This window comes from Trichomonas vaginalis, chromosome VI, assembly GCF_026262505.1.
Source record: "Trichomonas vaginalis G3 chromosome VI, whole genome shotgun sequence".
NCBI lineage: Eukaryota > Parabasalia > Trichomonadida > Trichomonadidae > Trichomonas > Trichomonas vaginalis.
This window is the reverse complement of record NC_067208.1, coordinates 11,434,549-11,453,315: the sequence shown is the minus strand read 5'-3', so window position 1 is coordinate 11,453,315 and position 18,767 is coordinate 11,434,549. Positions and strand designations below refer to the sequence as shown.

At 30.7% G+C, this 18,767-nt stretch overlaps 8 protein-coding genes and 3 pseudogenes across 11 annotated transcripts, besides 3 other annotated features; 8 read left to right on the top strand and 3 right to left on the bottom strand.

The window, feature by feature from the left end:
- Positions 1-68: 68 nt before the first annotated feature.
- Positions 69-1,370: a mobile genetic element.
- On the bottom strand, positions 149-1,274 carry TVAGG3_0846660 (annotated as a pseudogene). The gene has a single exon. A coding segment is annotated over exon 1 (1,126 nt).
- Positions 1,368-3,410, bottom strand: TVAGG3_0846640 (uncharacterized protein; the record flags this gene model as incomplete). The annotated part of the gene is made up of 1 exon (XM_001307344.1): positions 1,368-3,410. The coding sequence occupies one exon, from the start codon at positions 3,408-3,410 to the stop codon at positions 1,368-1,370; it is 2,043 nt and encodes a 680-aa protein (XP_001307345.1).
- A 1,933-nt stretch (positions 3,411-5,343) lies between these two features.
- On the top strand, positions 5,344-6,312 carry TVAGG3_0846630 (annotated as a pseudogene). Its single transcript has one exon. A coding segment is annotated over exon 1 (969 nt).
- A 163-nt stretch (positions 6,313-6,475) lies between these two features.
- Positions 6,476-16,993: a mobile genetic element.
- TVAGG3_0846620 (uncharacterized protein) lies at positions 7,007-7,834 on the top strand (the record flags this gene model as incomplete). Its single annotated transcript, XM_051249081.1, has 1 exon — positions 7,007-7,834. One exon carries the CDS (start codon positions 7,007-7,009, stop codon positions 7,832-7,834), a length of 828 nt encoding a protein of 275 aa, XP_051084556.1.
- TVAGG3_0846610 (uncharacterized protein) lies at positions 7,875-8,125 on the top strand (the record flags this gene model as incomplete). Its single annotated transcript, XM_051249080.1, has 1 exon — positions 7,875-8,125. A coding segment is annotated over one exon (251 nt), but the record flags the coding sequence as incomplete, so codon positions are not given.
- Positions 8,241-8,774, top strand: TVAGG3_0846600 (uncharacterized protein; the record flags this gene model as incomplete). Its single annotated transcript, XM_051249079.1, has 1 exon — positions 8,241-8,774. The coding sequence occupies one exon, from the start codon at positions 8,241-8,243 to the stop codon at positions 8,772-8,774; it is 534 nt and encodes a 177-aa protein (XP_051084554.1).
- On the top strand, positions 8,808-9,343 carry TVAGG3_0846590 (annotated as a pseudogene). Its single transcript has one exon. A coding segment is annotated over exon 1 (536 nt).
- On the top strand, positions 10,709-11,538 carry TVAGG3_0846580 (keratin-associated protein family; the record flags this gene model as incomplete). The annotated part of the gene is made up of 1 exon (XM_051249078.1): positions 10,709-11,538. A coding segment is annotated over one exon (830 nt), but the record flags the coding sequence as incomplete, so codon positions are not given.
- On the top strand, positions 12,952-13,833 carry TVAGG3_0846570 (organellar and viral DNA polymerase type B; the record flags this gene model as incomplete). The annotated part of the gene is made up of 1 exon (XM_001307345.2): positions 12,952-13,833. The coding sequence occupies one exon, from the start codon at positions 12,952-12,954 to the stop codon at positions 13,831-13,833; it is 882 nt and encodes a 293-aa protein (XP_001307346.2).
- Positions 15,248-15,565, top strand: TVAGG3_0846560 (uncharacterized protein; the record flags this gene model as incomplete). Its single annotated transcript, XM_051249077.1, has 1 exon — positions 15,248-15,565. One exon carries the CDS (start codon positions 15,248-15,250, stop codon positions 15,563-15,565), a length of 318 nt encoding a protein of 105 aa, XP_051084552.1.
- Positions 16,994-17,776: a mobile genetic element.
- Positions 17,777-18,057: 281 nt separating this feature from the next.
- Positions 18,058-18,630, bottom strand: TVAGG3_0846530 (uncharacterized protein; the record flags this gene model as incomplete). The annotated part of the gene is made up of 1 exon (XM_051249076.1): positions 18,058-18,630. One exon carries the CDS (start codon positions 18,628-18,630, stop codon positions 18,058-18,060), a length of 573 nt encoding a protein of 190 aa, XP_051084551.1.
- Positions 18,631-18,767: the final 137 nt, after the last annotated feature.

The window sequence follows — 18,767 nt, the reverse complement described above, 5'->3', positions numbered from 1 at the left end:
ATAAATCTTAATATTTTCACAATCATATTCCCATTTAACTGTTCCGTTTATAATAAAAAACTTATCTATAGGGTGTCCAAAGGTGTGTTTAGCACAAACCTGAATACTGCGAATAGAAATAAACAAGTTACATATATATAAAGTTTATTTAAATATAATCACCATTGGATTCAATCACGCGTTCGCAGCGATCGATCCAGGCTTGAAAGACACGCTTTAAATCATCATGAGAAAATTGCTCAAATTGCTCTCTTACAAAATTTTCAAGATCATCTGGACTCGCGAATTCGCGTCCTTCAGCTCTCTTTTTTAGCGTGCCGAATAAATAAAAGTCAGAGGGTGCAATATCAGGTGAATAAATTGGGTTTGGAACAACTTTGACATTGTTTTCCACCAAGTAATTCATTACCTTATGACTTTTGTGAACTCTTGAATTATCAAAATGAATTGCAAACTTTTGTTTTTGTTGTTTGGATTTCTCAAACTCATCAGAATTGATAATTTGAGTAAGAACATTGTCAATTAGATACTGAGCATTCATCGTATTAGGTTTTTGAAGAATATCAATTGCGATGATGCCATTCACGCCCCAAAAAACCGACAACATCATCATTGGTGTGTCAATTTTTTTCTTCGGGAATGTTTGCGGATTTTCATCCTTCGGGATCCACATGATTTTGGCTTCTGTTGCATATTGAAACCAAGACTCGTCCCCTGTTACTAAAAAGCGAAACTTCTTGGATTGATACGCACTCAATATAGAGAGGAGCTCTTTCGAAGATTGGACTCTAGATTTTTTTTGAACTGAATTAAGGTTGTGCGGAACCCAACGTGTATACGCTAGTTTGTAGTTCAAATAATTGTGCAGATAATAACTGACTGTTGTACGTGGTATCTTTGTCATCTCCTCTATCCTTCTGAGTGATGCTCTTGGGTCTTCATCTAGCGCTTGAAGAATTGCTTTGATTTTTCTTTGATCCGGCGATTTTTGTCAATTTTTATGATGGGCGCCTTTTTGTTCATGAAGTGATACATCCTAACATGATACGTTACAGTGGAATAGCTAGGAGCATCCATACCGAAGCATTTTACCAATGTCTCGTAGATTTTTTACAGTCTTTGCATTTTTTTGCAAGAGCGAGGATGTTTTCTTTATGATTCATTAAAAAAATGAAAAAAATCCCGCCAAAATTTCCAGCGAAACCGCCTCTTGTCTCAAAATTCATTTTATATCCCGGCATGGCGCCAAAATACAACATACTCATCATATACATATATTCATATTTTTTATTATATATTTATAATCAGCATATATCTCCTTTAATAGTCTCATATAGAGCGCTGTGCTAAACGCACCTTTGGACACCCTATATATTCTTTTTAAACGCTTGTTTGTCTGGTGATATGAGATTAAGAATTGGATCGTTAAATAGATATGAAAAGTGTAATATATAATTTTCTGAGATTTTATTTGTTTCGTCTATTGCCCATATTGTTATACGGTGATGGTTATTTTCTGAGAAATTTGATGGAAATGTGGCGTTATAAGATATATCATGAATTTTATTGTCTGTAATATTATAAGTATTTGCTTGTTTTGGTTGTTCACCATCGAATTGATAGAAAATTGTAACATTTCCGTTTGCATCATCATCTTTGAGATTTCCTACAAAATGAAACTCTTTGCTTGTGTTCTTCCATAGTACTTGATTATCAGCTGTTGTGATATTAAGAATTGGAGGATTGAATTTAAATTCGAATGTCTTATTTACTTCGGTACTATTTTTGTTTCCATCACTTACAATTAAATAAATGGTATTATTTCCTTCATGAAGATAATTCGGAACATAGATTTCCATTGTTTTTGTTTTTGCAGATGATTGTTCGATTTTAATTGGTTTTAGATTTTTATATTCTCCATCTTCAAATTTGTACATAATTACGGCATTTTTTGCACCATTTATATCTCCAATACGAACATTGATTTCCATTGGAGTTAATCCATTTTTGAAGAATTCTAGAGGAGAAATATCAAATGAAACTATCTCAGGAGGTGAATTATGTTCAAATCCGAAAATAAAATTTTGAATATTTGATTTCACTCCTCTCTCATCTTGTGCCCAAATTGTGATAATGTGTAGTCCTTCCTCAGTAATTGATGGAATTTGAAATGTGAAGTTGAATTGATGTTTTTCATTTGAACTTTCTACTTGGATTGGTGATGATGTCGCGCTAATTTCTGATTTATCATCAATCCTGTGAAAAACAGAAAGTTGGCCAGTGTGGTAAGGATGTGAAACAAATCCTGTGACATTGATGATATCATCAGCAAAATCAGTGTATGAATCTTTAGATAATGGTAAAACTTCAATGGTGGGATAATCGAATAAATAAGAGAAGTTTTTTGTGACCATTGACGTTCTGTTGAAACCGTCTGTTACCCATATTCTAATAGAATGATTGTTACCTTCTGTCAAATCTGAAGGGAATTCGACACCATGATTACCTTCAATAGCTATATCTGGTTGCATCGGAATATTCTTTACTATTGTTTTAACTTCATATTCATCAATTTGATAGAAAAGGCTAACATTATCACATTCATAATCGCATTTTATTGTTTCTTCTAAATTGAATTTTGTATCATCATTCTTTTTGAACACTTGATTGTCAGGTGTAATTATATTGAGAATTGGTTTCTTCATAATGTATTTGAATGAAGCATTGACAAACTCGCCACAACGATCACCTTGTTTTGGATAAAAGTAAACATAATTAATGCCGTCTAGTAAATATTTCTTGTCTAGATAGTAAATGTTACTGAAATTTATTGAATAATTGTAGATTCGAGGGAAATATGCAAATTCATTAGAATTAATTCCATGATTATCATTGAAGTAAAAGTTTACCTGTAAGTTAGTTCCTGACTTTTCCGGAATTGACAAAACAAAGGATACATTCAATCTTGTGTCAATGTCTTCTCTAACCTCTAATGGACTAAATTCTATATCAGACACATTGATTTTAGGTGAATATCCAATTGAAAAACTTCTAAATGATTCAAAATAATAACTGTTATTAGTGTAAACTCTAAAATAAAATTTGTAATCACCAATAGGTAAATGAGAAATATCAAACAGTTGATCTACAACTTCGTCTGTAGAAACTGATACGTTTTCCAATTGAATATCAGATGGAGAATATCGAGGAATAATCTCTACTGTTCTGTTTTGCCTATTCTCAAATGTTAAAGAAAGCTTCAAAGGTTCAGTTGCTGGGTATTTAAAAAAGTACTTTTTAAGTGAGACAGCTTTAAATCTAATTATTTTATTTTCGAGTAGATTCTTCTTATGATTATTATTATGATATGGTTTTATGTTAAATTTGTTCGATTTCGATTGAAAAACCATTGAATTGAAATTTCACTTAAAATAATTCTTGAATTAATGCTATACAAAAAGAAATAAGTTAACTGCATATCAAAGAGATTCTTTGTGACTTTGTATATTATGAAAAATCCGAATTTATTTTGGTCAATTGAAAATTTGGGACTTTTAATAGTAAATTGTGGTTTTTTAGACACTAATTGCGCATAGATTCTTGGGTTCTGAAATAGATAATATAATAACGAGTAGTATGACTTGAAATAAATGAAAAATTTCGAAATGAAGACCTGTAAGTTCAAAATGATCTGATTTACTGTTTGAAATAGTATGGCTATGGCACATTTGTCTGTAAAATTTAACGGGATTATAACACTCCCGTTAAATTATCTCGAAAATCAGACAATTCCATAAAAAAAAAACTGAATTATAATTTATGAAGGAAGCAATAAAGCTAGAATTAAAAATAGTTAATTTTTTATAAGTATATAAAACAGAATAGAAAATTAAAAAAATATAAATTTGTAGTAGTATATGTGGAAGGGTTGTGTGACTTTTTTTGTAAACGTAAGAATTCATGCAATATCGAGCGATTTTGTATCATTTTTTTTAACATATGAAGTAAAAAATGTATGATTCTGACGGTTTTTATTCTTACGTTTTTGAATAAATCAAGATTTAAAAAATTTTCAAAATTGTAAGACATTTACACTCAGCCCATATATTTATTTATAAACGCATTAAAAAATTAACATTAATTTTAAAATAATTTATTTTTTATCTTTTATAAAAGAAGCTATATATAGATGATGTCAGATATTCCACGATTAATTAAACATTGTTTAAATCCTGAATGGAATCAATGGAGTCATAATCAAAGACCTCATAAACGAGTAAAAGATTCACTACCATAATGAAATAAAAAATAAAAAAATAAACTTTAAAAAGAATTTGATGAGTTCAACATTGAACTTTAAAAAATTAATGATTATTTGAATTTATGATATCAATTATCTGATTTATTCTTTCTTCAATCTCTTCTATTCTTTTTGTTAAATCATCAATTTTCATTAATGCGGTGATTCTTGATTGAGGAATAGATTTCAAACTAACCACCCCTTTTATTTTTGAAATTTTGAATCCATCAACTTTAAACATTTTATTCAATTTACACGTTGTCAATTCTTCAAATAATTTTTTATTGTTAGCATAATAGTCATTAAATTCTTCAACAGATGAAAAAATTTTTATTTCAGTAATTGGTTTAACAACGTTTATTTTTTGTTGAACATTTTCACTTTCATTTATTTCTTCCTCCTCTGTTTCATTTATTTTTAAAATCGGTTTCATTTATCATTAAATAAAAATTAGAATATAAGTGATGAAATATATTTTTTAATTAATATTAAATCAGAAATGGCGGCAGGATTCTTTAAAAAATTATGGGATGGAATTAAGAAAGCTGCGGGTTGGGTTCATAAAAATTATTAAACCCGTTGCAAACTTTTTGGCACCAGTAGCGAAAACGGCAGGAACTATCATAGGTGGAGTATTAGGTACTAAAGCAGGTAATCCGGCGATGGGAGCACAAGCAGGTAACGCAATTGGTGGAATTGCTGAAGGAATACTTAATAAAATAGGAGGTAGATAGTGGAAAAATAAATAAATATTATTTTTATCTTAGTATCGGTTGAAGTCTTTGATAAACTTTTTCTCCTTTATTTAATATTTCTCTTATTGGGGCGGCTTTTGGTGTTATTGATTCAGCAACGTCACTAATTGCTTCTTTATTCTTAAATATCCAATTTGCCCCCTTCTTCAATGTTTCCCAAACTTTATTCGCTCCTCTTTTTACTCTATCCCACAGTTTCTTAAATATACCTGCAGCCATAGTTGATTATTTCATTAAAATTAAAAATTCATTTTCATCTTTTAATTTTGATTTTTTATTTATTAATAAATGACGACTAACTATTTGTGCCAAACACTAAACCGATTAATGGAAATGTGTTTCATTCATTCGAAAAGATAAATGAAATATTCGCAAAGAATGACGGTAGAAGATATTATAGAGAACTTGAAAGTTCATGCTATGACTCTGATGCTCCATATTTTGATGATAAACAAACTCATTTAAGAATTACAAATCCGGCTCATGATGTGAACCAATTAGGTGACACATATATTAAACGCAAAGTTAAAGCAACTCTAGTTTCAAATAAAGCTTTCACATGTGATGCCGCTTTTAAATGCATGCGTTTATTCGTTGGTTACAAATCATCAAATCAAAGCTTTAAACAATTAGAAGTAGAAACCGAAAGAGGTGATGCCGGTTATCTTCAGATGGATTGCGCCCGTGAATCTTTCGCATTTGCAACATATAAACCAAAATCAGAAAGGAAAGTTAAAAAGTTTGTTCATTCGTTATATAATAATGTTCAAAAATATGATAACTCAGTATGTGGTAAATATATTGACCCTTCAGAAGTTTTCAAGAAAGCAAATGAAGAAGTTGATGTCACTTTTGATATGATTATTCCGGTAAATGATTTGTTAGCATTTCAGGCGTTCGATGATTATCCTAAATCATTTGGTGAAATCATTCTTAAATATTATGTTTTCAGGGATACTTTAGTATTTTGTCAGGTTGACCCGTTAAGAGTTGCTGATTTACAAAATTACGTTTATGAAAAGATAACTGATGAAAATTATGAAAAGATTATGAATCATGTTTATAAATATGATCGCAAATTCCAACAAATCGGACTTCCTGCCAAATTAATTACAAGCTTAGCCGCTACATCTGCTGACGCAACAGTTGATGACGTTATTATTTCATGCACAAAGATGGAAGTTTTAGAGGATAAATGCATTACACCAGGATACGGTTTAATTGAAGAATCAGTTAAAGCAATACCACGTTTATTCAGTAAGGAAGATCCATTCATGATTCCAGCTCAACATATTGACGTTCGTTCACTAAATGGAGGTTGCATCACTCCTGAAGGTATTAGCTCAGATTTCTCATACGCTCTTCATAATGTTACAGATGTTGTGTTAACATTTCCGAAGAATGCAATGCAAAGAACGTTTTAGAAAATCCAATGCTTCGAGGTCTTCAGGTCACTATAGATTCCAGAAACTTCCCCGATCAAGCGATGACCACAGTGGGTGACATATTCTTTACACGTATGCTTCAAGCTTCTGATTTAGATGGAGTGAATGAATGCACAGAAGAATACGAGGACTCATTAACTAGACCACTGAATGATGATAATGGCACGCCATTAGCTAGAACATGGAAAGACCAAACTTCATTCTTATGCACTATTCCAGTTCAACGTGATGGAGCGGGTATATTCTTTGATGGATTAGAAACTTTCAACTCACAAGTTACAGTACAAGTGAAAGCTTATCCAATCATTCAGGGTGAAAATGACACTTACTGTTCAAAGGTGACAAATCCTCCTCAGGTTTGGTTTACTAGGACTACATATTGGACATGGACACCGGACGAAGGTTTGAAATATCATCCAACAGGTACACCACCACAGTATAGAAGTTCATATGATGAAATATTGATGAATAGAAATGTTTAAAATTATAAATTTATTTTTGATTAAATGGATTTAAATTCATCCACCCCTTATGAAGAATTAGCAGGAGTATATAATACATACGTAGATGATATGATTAATGAAGCATTGAGTGATAATAGAAATGCTCTATCTAAGGAAAAATTAATGAAAATTCCATATTCTGAATGTTACTTAAATTCAATCACTGCAGCAATTGGTAAACAAAATAAAGGTAAAACATTAACGATATTAAAACAAATTATCATTATTGCTAACACTTCCCCCTATTCACATGTGTTAATTTATATCAACCGTTCAGGTTCACCTTCAGATGATACATTTGAATCTTTAAAGCATTTAATCAAAATTCCAATTATTTATTTATCACAAGAAGAAGCAGAAGATTATTTAAAAAACTTTTTAATGTATAAAGAATTATATAATACAATCAAGAAGCAAGGATTAGAGGATAAAATTATTGATAAACAACGGGATGAATTATTTGAAACACTTTCTATTTCAAATTTTGATAGAGAATTTTTGCATTCACTCATTTTTCTAGATGATGCAGTGAAATCAAAACTAATAACAAATGAGAAATCATATTTTAATCAGTTATTAACTCAATGTCGACACATTCAGTGTTCATTCTTCATGGCTGTTCAATATTTCAAAGCATTAAGCACAAACATTAAATCAAATCTATCAACACTTTTCATTTTCAGTGGGTTTAGTCGTCAACAGTTGAACGTTATGCTTTATCAAGTGAATTTACCAATGAGCATTAATGAACTTTACACACAATATCAGCAATTAGGTGAACATGGAAAAATAATAGTTGATTTAAATAAAGGAAGTGTTAAATTTGATTAACTTTTTATAATTAATTTTTATTTTTTATTTATAATTAAACATGACAGAAATAGCAAATCTTCTACAGGTTCCATTAAAACAAGGAACAAACAAAAAGGGTGCATATAATAGAACTATGAAAGTTCCTGATGGAATGAAAGAATTAGTTCATATTGTTGCTGGTCTTCAAAAAGATGTTAAACAAATGAGAAACGTTTTAACATTACCAGAAGCTCAAGCATATGCCAAACGTCAAGGTCCAAATTGGGAAGCACACGAAGCAGACATTACGGGTCCAAATGGAAAACCTGATGGTATAAATGAAGTTTTCGTTACTGATGGTCAAGGTAATATTAAAGTCATAAATGGTTATAAATTAACTATATCTGATTATCCTAAACGTAAAGCATATAATGAACGTTATCCTATGCAATTTGATGAAAATGGAAAAGCTGTTAAACAATACATTGGAGAAGGTGAAAATGGTCCAATTAATTCATACCGTCATAATCCATATTCTTATTTCAATGAAGAATTAAATGCTATTGAAGAGGGACCGGATGGATTACCACGATATTCTAACCAGTTTGATGGTCAATATGCAAATATTAGACCTGAAATTTCAGCTAAGAAATTCTTTAAAGTTGCTTTATTCGATCCAGTTTTCGCAAATGTTAAAGATGAACTTAAACAGCAATTCCAACCAATTATAGTAGCAAGAATTGCATCAGGTGCTTTATCTCAAGCATTCAAAGATTTAATTAAGAAACCATTATATCAGCAACGAGGTTTAACTTATGATTTAGTTAAGGAATCAGATAAAAGAAAATTTGAGAAATCAAATGATTATAAGAATGCAATTAATGAATATATTCGGTCTATTAATTTCGATGAAAATGCTAAAAATCAACTTCATGAACAAATACAGGGAATAATAGATTCAAAAGTTCCAGCAAAATAAAAGTTTAAATATATTTTTTTTATTCGAATATAAATGAGAAGACGTTTCACTAGTCAAAAGAACACTAACGCAAAAGCAGAGATTACGGTTGGTTATAACGTAAATGATGATAAATCACGAATTATTCAAAATGTTAAAGTTAATGTTAGCCCTGAATTAACAAGGTCAGCAACTCAACCAAATTTATTAACTCGTGACTTACCGAAGAATGAGGAGAATGAAGAAAACCATGAGAATGGAGACCCAATCATTTTATCTGAACCCGGTAAAGAACCTGTTGAAATTCCCACTTATCCAACATACCCCCACCTCTTTCATCAAACATCGAGAACCCATATAAAATAGACATTAATTCAGAATTAATGAAAATTTACCGTGATATAATAATTAATAATTATGATTCAATAATAAATTTAATTGACCAATCCGGTTTAATTATTTTACCTTATGAATCATTAATTCACATTATCGCCATTCTTTGTGATGTTCAAGATTCAGACGTTAAGATTCAATTTTTCATAGATGATGAGGTTTCATGCTGCGGAACAGTTGCAAAAATAAATCCTATAAAGGATATTAGCACAATTAAGATATCAAAGAACGGAACAACAACTGAACTTCATTTAACATATAATGATATTTATAATAAAATAGTTGATGAATATAAAATATCACTTGAAAAATTCTTTGTTAAGGCTATTTAATATTCAAGCATTAACATTATCGAATAATAATCCTTTGAATCATAATCAATAATAATTGACCTTTCACCAGTTTCTATCGTTTGTTTTATTTCTTTTTGTTCCCCACTATCCGGATCGGTCATTGTAATTGTTTTTGTTATAGTATCAGCTTTATCTTTAACTTCAATCTTTTTTCCATCGGGATATTTAAACCAAAATTCCAAAAATTCGATATTGTCAATCTGTTCATATTTTAATCTATCAATTACATTTTTAATACCATCTGAAAATCTTATGAAATGGTCATTATATGGGTTTGATTGAACTAAATTTGAATGAAGTGAAATATAACCTGTTGATGAATATGACATTGACTCATATTTTCTGAAAACACTAAAATTTATAACATGAATGAATTTCTTATTCGTTGAATTTATGAATTCTTGAGGTAATCTTATTCTAGTTTTATTTATCACTGGAAAATAACGCTTTACCATATTTTTAATCGTAATAAAAATGTCAATTATCAATATTATTTCGAATAATAACTGTGAATTAAATTTAACAGTTAGCGGAATTTATAATGTTACTCTCGTTTCTGTGAGTGGTAAATTTAATCCCATTCTTTTAGACCCTTCAGATTATATATCATTTATTAAAGATGACCTTGAAAAAACGTATGATATGTATATAAATAATGTGATAGCGAAATGGGATATTAACATGATTTTAAGTTATTTAAATGAATCATTTATCGTATAGTATGAAGAAAATTTTAAATCAAAACCTGATAAACTTTTTGAACTTGATGAAATAAATAACCTTATTAAATTTCCGCTGAAAATTAAATTTTGTACTCCTCATCTTCGTTCATTGTTGGGAATATTAAATTTTGAAAAAGATGTTGGGGATGTTTTGTATTCTGACACTGGTTCCAATTTCATTTTAATCAAATGTGATAAAGTTAATACCCCAATGAGATTTTCACATCAAACATTAGACCCTAACTCTTACCCATCAATACAAAACATTTTATCCATCAACTTAAACACATTTTCTTTATCATATCCGTTTCAATTATCTGGGAATTCATTTATTCTTCATTCAAAAGATTTATCAAATATTAAATTTAGAATAACTGACCTATTTGATTGTGATTTAGAATTCATGAATGAAATATTATGGCAATTTCAAATAGAGAAAATAGCTGATGAGATAACGGATTAAATATTTATTTTTAAATCATAATAAATGATTAAACCACAACAACTTAAGGCGCAAAGCACCCAGGTCCTTCAGACCATTACATACGCCATGTATGCATATAATTCAAAGACGGCAGAACAAACGCAAAGGTTAAAATATGGAGATTTGGAGATAGTATTGAAAAATGACCATTTCGAATTCGTTTGCAAAGGTGGTGCAGTGATATCAAATATAAAAGAAATTTTATTTATGAATTCAAAAATTAAAGGAATAACGGATGATATAACATCAATTCCACCAGAAGAACAGAGATATTACGCATTAAATGCATTTCCTAAAGTTTTGAAGATTGGAAGATTTAATTTAAATGAGGAATTCATAGAAGGTTTCCTAAATGACATAATGAAGAAGGCGGATAAGGAATACGTTAATACTGAGTTAGAGAAGAAGGCAAATTTGGTTTATGTTGATGAAAAAGATAATGAAATTAAAGAAAAGGTTGAATGGTATCATGAATGGACATCGGAGACTTTTAAAGTTAAAGCTGATACAGGATGGGTTTCAGGATGTTTAGACCTTAAGGCGGATAAAACTTATGTTGATGAAAAAGATAATGAAATTAAAGAAAAGGTTGAATGGTATCATGAATGGACATCGGAGACTTTTAAAGTTAAAGCTGATACAGGATGGGTTTCAGGATGTTTAGACCTTAAGGCGGATAAAACTTATGTTGATGAAAATTATGCAAAGAAGTCGGAAGTAAATGATGTGATTACAAGCATGAAAAATGAAATACTTCAAACATTATATCCTGTTGGTTCTATTTATACGTCAATGAACTCAACAAATCCATCAACAGTTTTAGGTTTTGGTACGTGGAAGCAGATTGTAGATAAATTCTTATACTGTGCTAGATATTCAAAGCAAACAGGAGGTTCGAAGAAAATTAAAGAAGCAAACCTTCCACCACACACTCATACAGGAACTACAAACACAACAGGTAATCATTCACATTCAATAACAAAACGAGGTTATACAAATCTTGCAGCGGGTTCGGATAGATGGGGAATGAATAGATATGATATCACAACTGACCCAGTAGATTCCAGCACAGGTATTTTCTGTGGAACTGCAGGTAATCATTCACACACTTTCACAACAAATCCAACAGGCTCGGGTAAAGATTACATGCCACCATTTGTGACTGTATTCGCATGGTACCGTGTTCATTGAATGTGCTTGAGACTTGACCCAAAGGGTTTAGGCTTACCGTGTTCATTGAATGTGCTTGAGACTTGACCCAAAGGGTTTAGGCTTACCGAATGAACTAAATATATTTTATGTCTGTAATTAATTAGGTAATGAAGTAATGGATGAACTGCAGAAATAATGTTTACGTTAATGTTTACGTTAAGTGACTCAAAGAGTCCGGAGACAAAGTCTCATGTTTACGTTAATGGTTTCAGGTTATTCAATAATTAATTATTTTTGAAGAACTGAAGGTGTCACCATGTTACCATGTGCTACCAGGTTATTTAACTTCTCTGAAAAAATGAGACAACATGACATTTTGACAACAACACAGGAGGAAATATATTTTATCGTATATGCTTTGTCAAGACTTCTTCATCGTAATGAGTGTAAATGACCCAAAAATAATGTTTAAGGTAGATGGTTAGATCTAACCTCATTTCTACCCTCATTTCTACCCTCATGAATTTTCATGAATTTTATATATTAATGTTTTCGTTAAGCCACTTTGTGCCGTCAGTCAGTCAGTCAGTCAGTTTAGGAAAGACTTTAGAAAGTTGTTGGAAAATAAGTCCTGGGAAGAGTATTATAAGGCATTTTGTGAAGAATATAGCAACCGCCGGAATTCAGACTGTTGTTTTTTTATACAAAATTCATGCAGGAATTCCTGAGTTTTGGTTGAAAGAATACGGTCGAGCCACTTTTGGCTCCACCTCAAAACAAGCATTTTATGAGCTTACTAAGGGCGTTATAAATGAATTCAAAGGTATTTACATACATCCTGACCTCGTTCATTTTGTTGCTGAATTCAGCAAAAATAATGTTTAGGGTAGATGGTTAGATCTAACCTCATTTCTACCCTCATTTCTACCCTCATGAATTTTCATGAATTTCCTTAAGACAGAAGAAATAAAGTTAGTTTTATTTTTATTTTTTTATTTTGTATAAAAGATATGATTTCAACAATCGGCACAACAACAATTCAAGCCACGAACGGCGGGACTCTGTCCACAACTACGGCACCAAATTCATTAATCATGAATCCTACGTCAATGTTGGTAGAGATGAAAAGCTTCATTCCTTCTTCATATACTTTTGAGACAGAAATACAAAGAATTAAGCAAGAACTTTTAACAAGTAATTTAGACTGTAGTGCGAAAGATGAAACAAATGGAGAGGAGCTATATGAAATGCAAGATATCAGAGACCATTTGCCTAAATTACCGGAAGTTCAGCAACAAAAACTAACTATTCCTGAATTCGATGAAATTGAAGTTAAAGTTACTGATTCAGTAGAAATAAAGAAGTTCATACGTAAAGTAAATTATGAATTCCTTGGTTTTCATTGCAACCATAAAGTTATGAACAAAGATTGCGACATGGTTTATAAAAACATTTCTGACATATATAAATCTGAGGAGTTTAAGACTTACGATAACTTTGTTTCATTAGCTGCTGAATGTGTGTGGCAGATAAGAGATAAAGACAGAAGAGGCAAAGTATGGAACGAACAGATAAAACCAACTGCTTCAGATTTAAAGAAAGCCATTGATGCTTTAGTTATTTTAGCTGGTAATGTTTCAATGTATAACGCAAAAATGAATCCGCAATGCTCAAAATGTAAAGCAGCAATGAGGAAATATAACTACTCACTAAAAGAGATAGAAAGAATGAGAAACGATTACGCAGACTTAAAGAAAGAAGCAGAAAAGCCAGCAGAAGATAAAATGGACATGTTGACATTTCTTAATAAAAACTATCCCACAGCTGATGATTTCCTTTTATCTGATGTCAAGAAGAAGTATAAAGAAACTTTCGGCATTGTTAAAAGTTTTGATATATTAACTGAAGAAATAGAAGCTACAAAAATATTTAAAATTTCACGAATTCATAACGTATATCACGTTAAACGTTTGTAAATCTTGAGGGTAGAAATGAGGGTAGATATCAGGTTAGATCTAACCATCTACCCTAAACATTATTTTTGTCTGAAAAATGACCAAATTTCATGAATTTCATTAGTTAGAAAAATAACGCTAATTTTTTCTAAGAAAATTTTTTATTTTGTATGTAAAGACAGTAATGTCAAACATTGAGTTTGAAACAGTTAGAAAGATTGACAATGACACCAAAGTGGTTAGAATAGGTGATTTAAACGTAAGATACTCAAAGAAATACAACAAATATTCTTTGTCAGACATTATAACACCATCTGGAAAGAAAACAAAGGACTGGGTTAGAATTGCTTCTACTCAGAAAATTTTGACAAGAAATCCTGAGCTTATGATATCAGTAGCATTTCATGGAACAAGAGCATATCTTATAGACAAAAGTCTTATACCAATAGTTTTGTTATGGTTAGACCAGTTGTTGGATATAACTTCATAACTTATGGTTCATTCGACTCAGAACGTTGCAGTGAAGGCTTACTTTACATCGTTCAGAAACCGAAGGACTTCAATACAAAGAGATATAAGATAGGAAGAACATATAATATAACTCAAAGATATGACAGTACAGTCAATAGAGTCAAGGTTGTGTTCGTTAATGATATGAGAGCTGCTGAAACAGAACTGCTTGAAGTTTTTGAGAAAATGTATGGTGCTCCCATGAAAGGTAAAGAAACGTTTGAAGTAGATGAGATAGATAAAGCTATAAAATTATTTGACGAAGTTGCTGAAAAATACATGTAAAGCGTTTATTTTTGGTCTTTTGTGAAAGTCAGAAAATAAAGTTAGTTTTAAAATTATTGTTATTTTGTATGAAATGACAGTAATGTCAACATCAGAGAACACAACAACTGCTATCGTTCATGAAGCCATAAATGAAGAATACGAATACATACAATATAACAAACAACTTCGCCTCATTCGTTCGGTCAAAGATGACATGTACCAAATGCAAAGTATAATGAATGCTCTTCGTTCTACAAAGCAAGCATATCATTGGTTTGAAAACCAACAGACAAAAGAACTTTTAGAAGAATTTCCTCATATGATTGCTTCCCTCGGAAAACCGAGAGAAGAGATTCCGTATGAAAATCGCAAGAGGGTAGAAAAGAGGTTAGAAATGAGGTTAGATCTACCCTTCTACCCTAAAATATATTTTGGGTCATTTACACTCATTACGATGAAATCATGACAAAACGTCTACCCTGTCAAAATTGAAGTTGGAGACAGAAGATACGTAGTTTTAAGAGTTAATGGTAAATTTAAGGGTCAATTTGATTACTTCAAGAATTTGATGAATTCATGCACAAAGGAATTTTATGATAATTTACTGACGTATTTTATGCAATATGACCTTTCATCATTTAATGTACGAATCATACCGATGACTGAAGCCAAACAAGATTTAATTGAATTATCAACAAATCCTTTAGATGTATGGATAAATACACATTATGATGAATTGTGTGCGGGTATGACGTGTAAAAATGCTCTATTCTGCAAACCATCAGACATGAAAGACAAAAACTTTCAAATGAGCATTAAGGATAAATGTGATAGGAAACATAGAAGAATAGACGATAAACAAACATGGTGTTATGTTTTGAAAGAAGAAATGAAAGGATTATATAAACAGGTTGAACCAAACGATAATGAGGATTCATTTACTGACGATGAAATACCTGTAAATGAAGCTTTATAAAGTATGATTGGAATTTATTTTTGCATTAATCCTCCTGTGTTGTTGTCAAAATGTCATGTTGTCTCATTTTTTCAGAGAAGTTAAATAACCTGGTGACATGGTGACATGGTAGCACCTTCAGTTCTTCAAAAATAATTCATAACTGCCTTCCTCCTGTGTTGTTGTCAAAATGTCATGTTGTCTCATTTTTTCAGAGAAGTTAATTAACCTGGTGACATGGTGACATGGTAGCACCTTCAGTTCTTCAAAAATAAGTCATAACTGCCTTCCTCCTGTGATGTTGTCAAAATGTCATGTTGTCTCATTTTTTCAGAGAAGTTAATTAACCTGGTGACATGGTGACACTGAAAAAATTAAATTTGGATAGAGTTTAAAAATTCATCTTTATTAAATTCATCTCTTCCAATCAATTTATTTATTCTATTAAATTCTTTTATTTTTGCTTCACTCAGTTTAAGGATTGAATGGTAAGTTTCTAACTTTTCAATTATTTCCTTCTTCTCTTTATCGTTTTCAATTACTTTAGTTTATGGGCATCAACCCCACCGCATTGTGGCTTCTTTTTGTAATAGCATATTTTTGATTTAATTCTGTTTAGTTTCTTTATATTCATCGTCAGGACTCTGAATCTTAATTAAATCAGGACTCTTGACTGCTTCGTTGTCACTCATTTCTTACGAAATAAAAAAATTAAATATTATTTAAATATAATGGAGTAATAAAATAAATCGGAATTTCAATTAATTTATTGTCAACTTCAACTAATGCATTGCCGTTAATATATCTAACAAATTCAGCTATTGTGTCAAATCTTCGTCTTCTTTTTGTCATTGATTTATCAGTTTTTCCATAATCGAGATGAATCAAAACTTTATCCCCTTGTTTAAAATTCATGAGCCCCGAATTAATTTGTTCACGTTTAACATCATTCAACCTTTCCATTTGCTTTCTAATATATTCCCATTCTTTTGAAATATCATTTTTCATTTCCACTGGTTTCATGTTTATAGTTCTATGCCATGTATTATTGTAATAATATACTAACTGTTGTATGATGGAGTCATGATTTCCATCCCAGTATATCTGACCGTTAACCCCTAACGCATCTCTAAGAGTTCTCATTACCGCATCAACTATTTTATTATGAAACGTATATGGAGAGGATGAAAAGAAAAAATTAATTTGTGGGAAATAATGAGCCATAGCTGCCTGAAATCCTTTATCACCATCACCCCTGATATTATCTACTCTTTCCTGATCTAGTAAGTATTGAATAGCTCTTCTTGTTTCCTGTTCTGTTTTCCCTTTCACCGGAATGCAATATAAATATCTAGTGTTAATGTTAATGGCAAATAAATAAGTAACGTTTCCTTTTGAATATTCCAGATGATCGATTTCGTATGAATATGGATATGGTGCAAATGAAGGGCGACTAAATTTTTCCTTTAACGGTTGAATTTTCGGGTCAATTGGTTTATTTAATATTTTGAAATACTTTTTAAAATCTTTTTGCTTCTTTAATGTTTGAAATGGATATAATAAAGTGAATGATGAAGGATTAATCGAAGGAGGAGGAGGTACTGTCGTTGGAGGTTTTGGTGTTGCAAGTGGTTTAATTTTATCTGCTTTGATTTTGGATTTCATTCCTTCCTTCATTAATTCTGGATGTATTCTATTCATTTGTTTTAAATATGCTGTATATAAAGGTTTGATATACTTTCCCGCTTCGAGTTTATGTTGAAGGATGAATTCCAAAAGTTGATCTTCATTTAAAAGTCGGGCTGAATATGGTTTAACTAATGAATCATAAATTAAAGCTTGTGCTTCATTTATGGTCTGAAGGACCTGGGCGTTTTGCACCTTTTGTTTTTGTTCCTTTGGCTTTTGCGGCTCAGGATTATATAATTTATATAATTCATCAATATCTTCTTCTGTTAATACTTTATTCTTGAAATCTTTCAACTGTTTAAGTTGTGATTTAGTTTTTCCCTTTGAATATTCATTATTTTTAATTTTGTCTTTAATTTTAGAAATTATTCTATCATGATATTTCAAAATTTCATTTTTATAATATGGATAATAATATTCCATATCATCACCCGTTATATTGTTATCATATTTTTGGAGATATGCTTTTAAATCATAATAATCAAGAAAATTTTGATTAAATACTAAATCAGCAATTAAAATTTTTAAATCTACGTTATCCATTTATATAAAAATAAAATCAATGTTTTAAGGGTGCCCACCTCTTTGAATCATAGTATCAAAACCATTATTTACATATTGAATCCCATCATTAACGGTTCCTTCTTCTAAAACGGTATCAAATGGTGGCGGTTGTTGTTGCTGTTGATGCTGTGATGGGATTTAAAAATTCGTTGTGGTTGATTATTTGGAATCTGAAAGTTAAAAAAACATTTGGTATAAATCGATTTGGTTCCTTTTGTCTCTTCTGTGGCATTTCATTAAGAATAAAATTTTAAATTGTATTAAATAAATGGCATACAACATCCATTTTCACAACATACAGCCTTAGTGTGTGCTCCTGTTAATGCAGTCTTACCGATTGTTAAGCGAGTCATTGACCCGTTTTTAAGTTGTAAATTAATATTCTGACCATCAAATATCACTTTATCATTTATTATATCCAAATATTTTTTAGGTGTTAATTGCTTATTTTGTCGTAAACTAACACCTTTCATTTTTTGTGCAATCTTTTTAAAATCACTTCCATCAATTGAACCGTTGAATGATGTATAACATTTAGGACATAAAGCAACCATGTTATCACCTTGTTTCTCAATTGCTAAACCCAATAACTTCTTCTCATGTGCTTTTTCTTCAGCTTTATTCTTTAATTTAGGTTTAAATTTCTCATCAAAACAGAAGAAATCAAATGGTGCGAATTTGAAAATGTTTTTATCATAAAATTGTTTATCGGTAACAATTGCTTGAAATGCTTGAGTGTTAGGAAGATTTGGGTCGCCAGCGATTGCCCAATAAGATGAATCAGTATCACCTTCAATGAAATGAAAACGATTAACATCCATGCATTTATACATAAAATCATAAATGAAAACCAAATACCAGTATTTAGCATTATCTAAAGTGAAGAATGCCTCTTGTAAACATGTATCACATCTATAAAATCTATCTTTAAGCATCACTTGATATGTATCTTCACCTATTTCTCTTATGT